The sequence below is a fragment of the Phoenix dactylifera genome, chromosome 2 (genome assembly GCF_009389715.1).
Source record: "Phoenix dactylifera cultivar Barhee BC4 chromosome 2, palm_55x_up_171113_PBpolish2nd_filt_p, whole genome shotgun sequence".
NCBI lineage: Eukaryota > Viridiplantae > Streptophyta > Magnoliopsida > Arecales > Arecaceae > Phoenix > Phoenix dactylifera.
In genome coordinates this window covers 14,253,928-14,263,338 of record NC_052393.1, presented here as the reverse complement: position 1 = coordinate 14,263,338, position 9,411 = coordinate 14,253,928, and the positions used below count along the sequence as shown (strand labels likewise).

Here is a 9,411-nt window from a genome sequence, read left to right as displayed (position 1 = left end):
AGAAGATGCCATCATCTTCTATAAGATTTTTTCCGGCGACAGTATATGAACATGTCAAACTTGCAGTGCATATAATCATTAGGCTTGACCTTTTATATTCAAAAAAAAAAAAATTGATCATTATATAATTTCCATCACCTTTTTTACCTAAATTCTGCATGTCTAAGGATGTAAATTGAGACAATGACACAATGACAAATACTAATCTAACAAAATTGCCTCGAACTTTTTTCTATTTTAAATCGTGTTGCATTGGGTTCGAAAAATCCCAGCATGGCAATGGCTTGGCCATGGGTTGGACTAAACTCGGGAGATGTAGAGGTTTAGCTTGGTTACATCCTGCCCTCAACTCGGCCCAAGCCATGGATTTGGAGCACATCCAGGGCCATCCAAATTCAATACGGAAAGATTTTCCTTCTTTTCTAATTTTTTTTGGAAAGATCTAAGAATAGATTTCATTCCCTTATGTGCTCAGCGAATCTAGATGCGCTGGGGGTACGGTCTCTAGTAAATCTCCATTGCAGTCAAGTGAAAGTCCTGGCAACCTTTTCTTCTAACATTTCAAGCCTGGTGCTTTTCTTCCTTCAACACCATCTCTCTCTCTCTCACACACACACACACACACCCACACTCTCTCATGGCAAGCAAGCATATAGTTATGTTTCCATTGATGGCCCAAGGCCACATCATCCCCTTCTTAGCCTTAGCGAAGCTCATAGAGCAAAGAAACCCAGGCTACACTATCACCATCGTGAACACTCCACTGAACATCCAAAACATCAGGACCAGTCTCCCTCCCAACTCCAACATCCTTCTCAAGGAGCTTCCCTTCCGCAGCTCTGATCACGGGCTTCCCCCAAACACCGAGAACGCGGACTCCCTGCCTCCCCGCGAAATTTCGAAATTAGTTCGTGCCTCCGAGACCCTCCAACCCCATTTCGAGCACTTCATCTCCGACATAATCCAGAAGGACGGCCATCCACCTCTGTGCATAATCGCCGACGTCTTCGTTGCATGGACCGTTGGCATCGCCAAGAAGCTTGGAATCTTCCATGTCACGTTCACCACCTGTGGAGCCTGCGGCACGGCGGCGTACATGTCTCTCTATCTGCATTTGCCTCACAGGCATACCGACTCGTCTGAGATCAGGTTGCCGGGCTTCCCGGAAGCATTCCGACTGCACCGCTCTCAGATGCCTGAATACCTGAGAGGAGCTGATGGCACCGAACCCTGGGCCACCTTCGTTCGAAAAAGCACACTACTCTCTCTGCAATCGAGCGCGATGATGTGCAACCCTGTCGAGGATGTTGAACTACTGGGATTGCAGGCGCTTCGGAATATCACTGGCTTACATGTGCTGGCCATTGGGCCTCTCTTTCCCCTCGAGGCGAGAACACCTTACCAGAGAAATGGGAAGAAGCCCGGGATCCAGTTGGAGGCTTGTTTAGAATGGTTGGATTCTCACCTGCCACGTTCGGTAGTCTACATATCGTTTGGCTCTCAGAACACCATCAGTGCTTCGCAGATGATGGAACTAGCAAGGGGATTGGAGGAGAGCAGCAAGCCATTCCTATGGCTCATTAGACCACCAGCTGGATTTGACTTGAATGAAGATTTCAGAGACGAATGGCTGCCGGAGGGATTTGAGGCCAGGATGAGGAAGAATAGGGAGGGGCTTTTGGTGAGAAAATGGGCTCCCCAGCTTGAAATACTGTCACACGAGTCGACCGGTGCATTTCTTAGCCACTGTGGTTGGAATTCCTCACTGGAGAGCTTGAGCCGAGGAGTGCCTATGATTGGGTGGCCGCTGGCGGCGGATCAATTCTATAACTCCAAAATGCTTGACGAGGAATTGGGTGTTTGCGTCGAGCTCGCGAGAGGTTCGGAGGATAACATCGAGCATACGCATGTGGAGAGGCTCGTCAGACTGGTGTTAGATGAGGAGAAAGGAAAGGAGATGAAGGAGAAAGCAATTAAACTTGCTGAGATGATAAGGGCTGCCGTGAAGGAGGAGGGAGATGAGAAAGGTTCTTCACTCCGAGTGCTCGACGATTTTATCAGAGGCATGGCAGAAGCATCATTGGATTCCAGAGATTGAGTTGTATCAACATCATTAATTTCTTGCTCATTGTTTTTTATACTGAAAAAAAAGCGAAATTTTCCTTGTTCTTGTCGGTCTTTTCCAATGCTCTAAAATCTAAAAGAAAATGGGCAATTTTTTGTGGATTGGATGTTAGTAAACATTCAATGCATTGGAACCCGACGATAAGATGCTCAAGCATGTGGTGACTTATTGTAAATGCACCACCGGCGTTGTTCTGGTAATGGCCAACAAACTCTTTTTCGGACAGATTCATGGATTTGGTTAGGATGTGCCAAAAAAAAAAAAAAAAACACCACAACTGCTGAGATGTACAATCAGCAAACAAATAGATGGAGAATGAAGATACCAGCCAACCCTTATTCGGATGCTAGGACTCAATTCTCCCAATTATCCCCTCTACTTGCTTATGTATACCCAAACTAGGGAAAAGATCAGATTTTGTGGAAGCCGAGGGGTAATGGAATCTTCTCCACATCTTCGTTGTATGATTCCTTAAATACTGAAGGGGTTAAATACATGTTTGCGAAGTTGCTATGGAGTCTCCCTATACTGTTGACGATCAAAAGCCTATGTTTAAGCAAAGCGACTTGTTAATGCCTACAATATGTTTGTGATAATGGTTCAAGAACCTGATATTATTTATGAGAGGCAAAGCTCTAGTCTCTTGGTTCTACTGGCCGATCTACCAAGATCGAGATCGAGAAGTCGTCGTAGTCATTGTCGACGAGAAAGGATAACAAGGAGCGTCCCTACGACGAAGTCCATTGTAGAAGCAGAGTAAGTAGTTCACTGAGACTCAAGAGCAAAGAAGAGCTAGGCTAGAAACTATCTCTAAGCAAAGCCAAATGGTTCAACCGTGAAACGGAAAAGTAAGTATCTCTCCATCTTCAGTTCTAATTTAGTATAACCTAAATCTCCTAAAAAGGGCAAGTCCTAATATAGGAGGATCTTCAAACTTGATGTGGACCCCTTTCACCACTATGAGCAAGGCTAGATCGGAAAACTGAGTTGCGGGCCAAACTTTCGAAGGTCATAACTTGGTCATACGATGTCCAATTGAGATGATCTTTTTTTTTTCAAAATTAGATAGTTTTTCGAGATCTACAACAAAAAGTTGAATTGGACCAAAATTCTATTATTTAGGCCTTAAAACGAGCTAATTAGATCGAAAGTTTTCTATTTGGATAAAATTTTGACTAGGCATATCTCTCTATTCAAGAAGAATCAGGTGAAGCGACAGAAGGCAGAGTTGATGTAAAAGTCGAGATCTACCTCTTCAAGAATTTTATCTTTTTCTATAATATATCTAAATTTTAGCTATTCTAGAATATTTTCATTTGGTCATATTTATTTTAAGATACCTAGTCCTATTCAATTTAGGAGAGAAATCTAACCCAAATTGTGAAAGGGGGACCTTACTAGTATTATAAATAGGGGCTATGTTCCTCAATTTAGGAGGTGTGGATGATTCATAAAAGAAAATGGGACTTAAGCCTACTTTCGTAAATATTCCATCTTTTTCTAATTATCTTTTGAGATATTCAAGTTTAAGTAGATTGAAGAAAATCTTTTCTTTCTCCGATCGGATCAATATATGCCACATGATCAATTTCTGGCGTTAGAATTAATAAACCAAGCTATCCTGGACAATCTGAGATAATTCAAGGTAACCTTAGGAAATGTGCATATGGAGTCCTATGCAGGTCTGCATGAGGTTCTCAAAGGTCGCTGTTAGGTTATAGCAAATGAACTGGCATTTTGGCATGAACCAAACTCATAAGGTAAAGGGCCAGGACTGCCATTAGCATTCTATAGGGCTACCAAGGATCCAATGTGACTAGAACAGGGCATGAGCTTAGGCGGGCCATAAATATCATGACAGGCCTAGGACAGCCCATAATATTACATCTAGATAGGGCCTAGGGATTCATAATAATAACTAGATTGGGCCCATTCCTATCACATCCTCAATACTGAGGACTCGTTTAGTTTGTGAAAAGAGAGGGAGGCAAAGTGGGGTCAATAAAAAATGGAGAGTTGTTAATGTTTGGTTGAAGTTTTCAAAGAAAAAAAAGATAGAAAAGTAGCTTTCCTATATAAAAGAAGAAAGGAAGGGAAGGAGGGGAGAAGGGAGAGAGAAATGAAGGAGAAAGAAGGGCTCAGTGGGCCCAAGCAGACGAAAAGGAAAAAAAATAGAGGGAGGAGACGGTAGATTTCACTATCTCCTTATGCTGTTCTTCCAAAATCGGAGCTCGTCGGAAAGGAAAGAAGAGGGGCAAGGCTCCGACGATGTCACACGCACCCCGCCCTCCCTTGCAGCGAGGATCACGGCCAGTTCTACCCAGTTGGCCCACGCCTAAAACAGGGTGTCACAACTTTGACCTGATACTTCACCTTTTTGTCATTCATGCTTTTTGAGGCTTGCTTTATAGATTAGCTACATAACCTTGCATTATCCACCTCTAACTAATATCCAAATACAGCCCAAGACACTAAAAATCTATCAGAAGTTATAATAGATTAATTATACTTTTTTCAATAGAATAATAAGCAACCCCCACATGGGAGATGTCCAAGTTCTAAAAAGTTCAGCCAGCTAGGCTGATATATTACAATCAACTTAACATCATTATTTGTGTGGTCCCTCGTCACAAAACTAATTGACCATTCTATAAAACTTGCTCATGGTTTTGGAAAAGCCTCGCTTTTCTAGACCTCATCTTTTTAGAATCCTTATCCCCATCTTCTCGATCGGTGGGTTGTCGGTCTGGATTTCGAATGAGCCATGCATGCATGATCTTTCTCCGCCGCCAATCAAGAATTTCTTCCGACATAAATCCTCTTATTCAACTCAAACCACTTGGAGCACATCAGCCATTATCCGTCTTTGTCATCGGTGCAATGCATTGAGTATTATAACGAAATTCAAACCAAGATTAGCACGATGAAATGGTGGGTTCCAAACTCCTGTTCCTGTGATCTTATCAAAATCAATTTAAGCAAGCATCAATGATAGTTAACAGATAACATGCCATGTAGCCGCAACTCAAACAATTAGCGGAGCACCATCTATCCCTTGCAAGAGCAAGAACTTGATCACAGCTCTTTCTGACATTGAGATATTGGGTTCAAATTTAGGCCAAACACTGTAACTTCTTTGGTCACATTTAGGCCGACGTCAAAGTAAAGGGACATTGGCTTCAAGAAATCTTGGTCGGAAGGCGACTGCTTCCAGCATTATTAGACGTAGCCGACCGGCTCTCTTGCCTTGAACCACCATTCTTGTTCCATCAACTCCTAATTCATTCTAACTGCTGGCTTCTCTAGATTAATTTATTGATAATTACCTCACAGATCCAACTTAACTATCTTCACATAAAGAAAAAGAAAGTTCCCTACTACTCGATGTTGAGTCAACTGATTCAAGATCCTTTCAGTCATCTCATTTCAGTCCTTTTGAAGATCACCAAGACTCAGTTCCATCTTTCTGTGCACAGGTTGCACATCAAATGTCAGAGTCTTCCCTTTCTTTATTTGTTTTAGTGATACGATGCTATCGCCTGGTTTACCTGTACCAGACGATACACTGATGTTGTCCACCTTTTGACAATAACGAGTAGACACGTCGCCTCGCTTTGTCTGCAGCCTATTGGAAAACAGTCTGCAGCCATTTGCTCATGTCGTCTCTACGGCATTGGATTCCCATTCCTTTGTCACCATTAATATTTTCTGGGCCTCCATGGTTGTGTTTTGGGAACTGGCATTGTCTTTTTGATGTTGTAGATGTGATAAGACCATAGGCTAAGATGATGGATTTATTATTTCAAGGTGATAAGACCAAGTAGCTCAAAGGCCAATGTGACAAAACTCCAGTTAGATGCCTATTCACGCACCTGAGTCCATCAGCATCCAGTTGCAGTAGTTCTTTAAACTAGAAAAATTATATGATTGTGATATATGGACAAATACATAGTTTAATTACTAGCCACTTTATGCCCAATGCTTAAGGATTAGACGAAAGACGAATCCTCTTAATTAAGAAGTTCGATGGTGCGTTAAATGTTGCCAAGGGCAAGCTACTCTTATGGCCAGTTAATTATCAGAAAGAAGAGTAGTTTAATCTTTCTTGTGCTTGCCTTCTCAACTTCAGGAAATTTCACCTTCCTAATGGATATTCTGCCCGTATACGATGGTGCCACTACACAAACATGGGATTGTTCTTCTCAATGTGAAACTACTTGGCTGTTAAATACATTTTTATCATTGATTCATGAGATAGTGTGTGATCAAATTATTTTATTTTATTAAATACACCACATGGCCATGCACACAGATAATCATAGCTGCTCACTTCTATAGCAGTGCATCGAGACGAGCGCTTGATGAATAGGGCTCATAAAAACGAATGGCTATAATTGGCTGCATGTGATGCATGCACTATAAGATATAATTTCATCTTTTTTTTATATTCTTTTTTATAAATATTTCTAGAAAAATTATTTTTTTACCGTGCGTGCACCACATGGCCATAAACATAGATAATCACATCTGCTCATTTCTATAGCGGTGCATCAAGATGGATGCAAGCTCATATATAGAGACTAGCTGCTATGATTAACTACATACGTGGTTATGTGGTGCACCCAGTGTATGTAATAATTTTTCCGTGAACAAATCTAGCTATTAAGAGTCCAAACAAATCTGCAATCTCCTTCATCAACATGAGTCCAAATTTTCTTGTTTCGAAGAGAAGAACTTTTGTAACAGAAGTATTTTAGTTGTAAATGGAATAAATCGATAAGTATGATACGGACATTCACTTGATCATGACATGCATAGCACAAACAAAAAAAAAACAAAAAAAAAAGGGACCAAGAACGAGTGCCAGCACCATCTAGAAATCATTTTTTGATCAGGAAGAACCTAGCTATACATGGCATGCATGAGTGCGCATAAAAAAGAAGAAATCGAGACATCAGGTAAAAAACGAAACACCGACTCTTATAAATGAAAGCAAGTAAATAATCTCAACAAATGGGGGAAGGCAGGAAAGGAAGAAAACAGCGGTTGCCAGAGATAGAGATAAAGCCATCCAAGCACCGGCCAGGTGCCTACAGGCAATCTTTCCTGACGCACAGCCAATGCTAATCATTGCCTCGCAAAATAAAATATCCTCCATGAACAAAAGCTGAATGACGTTGGGAGGAAAACCAGCACCTACTTCTCAACTCAACCAGGAAAACGTTTAAACAACTAATGTTCAACTCCATGCTTACACACAAGCCCAACAGTGCTTAGCAATCATTCATTACATCACCTCAAATAATTGCGAGCGTGACGAAAATAGAGGCCACTGCATGCTCAACAAAAACCGGGTGCGGCCTGCATTCAAATCCTCGCCACCGCTCGGATGATCAAAAGCCTCACCAGTTCAAAGTACAAAGCGCTGCTCAGGAAACTCACCACGGCACCCTGCACCACAAACAGCAATGCTACGTAGGAACAGAAAGCAATGCTAGCTCGACCAGATCATAATCTCATTGTACTCGCTCATAAAGCCTGCATTGAACGATATGATGGCATCTATAGTAACCTGTTGCCTCGGCAAACGCATCACCCTCTCTCGCTAACATTTATCAAACTTATTACAGGTGTATTAACCTCCTGCCTGGCTCGCATGAAACATACTTCTTTCTTTTAAGCCGTGATATTCTTATTAGGACAAGAGTTTATATCCATTTAAGTATATCTAATCACAAGCACTATAATTGATCCGTAGTCAGCTCTGAAAAATTCGTACCGCAGTGTCTCCTAGCTCATATACATTATGGGCCAAATCCGCTATCATATCATTTGTAACAATACAGGACCTCACCCAAAATAGCTAGGTGAAAGATATTATTTAGGTTTCTCGATCCTGTATAAATATGCAAAATTTATCTAGTAAATAACCTATATGGGACTAAACATACATCCATCGCACAAAATTACCCAAAATCAGAAATAAAGTGGCTCTTTGAACTCCCAGTCACATGCAACAAATGATAAGAAAGAGCACCAAGGATCATATCTACCATGAAACATGACCAGAAAAACATCACCAAAATACCAAATATCAAATCCACAGCACTAAAACCCCATCCCCAAGCGGCTCGACCTAGGCTCCACAAATGAGCCGAAATCAAACATCGATCAGATGCAGTGAAAACACACGTTCTAACGCACGGACAAATTAAAACACAGATAGGGACATGCACGGTACTTAATGAAGGGCGATAGAATTTCTGCCATCGGGTTCAATGTGTGTGATGCACGATAATAAGTGTGGTTAAATGCATAAGAACAACGTAAAAATACCGCAAACAGGGGGAGTAGCATGCATATGGGCCGGTATTGAGTGTTCTTTGTTACCTCACGTCGATGATCGTGTCAGTACCATCGATCAAGCTTGCAGAACGATGCACAATCGCAGCTTTTGATTTCATATGAATTTCATGCATATTGGAGACCTCTTTATTCGCTATAGGAGTAATAAATATTTTATTATTGTTTGATATGTAAAATTTGACGTCTATTATTAAAGAAGATAGATGCTTCCATCTCTGCTATTTGAGTATAAATAACATCAAACTTGTATATATCTTATGAAATGGAAATTATGTGACATTAATTGTCATTTGGAATTATTTACGAGTTATTTAGGCTGGTGTCTACCGAGGTAGTAGGGTGTATCTATTTCAGATAGTATACCAAAAGTAAAAAATGCCATATGTGCACACAGTCTATTTCAACCCTGTGTTAACCTTTGAGTGCTTCGAGAGTTTGAAATCATATTGGACCTAAATCATTAACTTTTACTGCATTGTCTCCAAAGTGAGCTATCATATTTCAGTCAAAAACAGTTTTCTGGTCATTGCATACTTGCCAAAAAGCCAAGATAGGAACAAGAAATAGAATGGCAAAGATCTCAAACAAAAATTAATTAGAAAATAGAATAAATTATAAAAAATTTTCTGAGAATAGGGGTAACTTATATATATATACTCAGTAATATGAAAAACCTATGCTTACACCTTTGAGATTTACTTTTATCCAACACTTTAAACCTATAGCTTCACAAAATATTAGTCAAATCGCTAACTTCAAATAAAATTCGACTGTCACATCAAAAAAATTTAAAATAATCAAAATAATCTTACATGACATAACAGTCACCCAAAGCGAAAGAAAACGTCTGTATCCTCCTCACTCAAGGATAATTTTAACTTTTCGTATAAGGTAAATAGGTTCTCTAACGCTATTAATTT

At 40.5% G+C, this 9,411-nt stretch overlaps 1 protein-coding gene across 1 annotated transcript; it reads left to right on the top strand.

The window, feature by feature from the left end:
- Positions 1 to 233: 233 nt before the first annotated feature.
- LOC103720512 (crocetin glucosyltransferase 3-like) lies at positions 234 to 2,248 on the top strand. The gene has a single exon (XM_008810243.3). It carries the CDS (start codon positions 638 to 640, stop codon positions 2,096 to 2,098), a length of 1,461 nt encoding a protein of 486 aa, XP_008808465.2. The 5' UTR covers positions 234 to 637; the 3' UTR covers positions 2,099 to 2,248.
- The last annotated feature ends 7,163 nt before the right edge of the window (positions 2,249 to 9,411 follow it).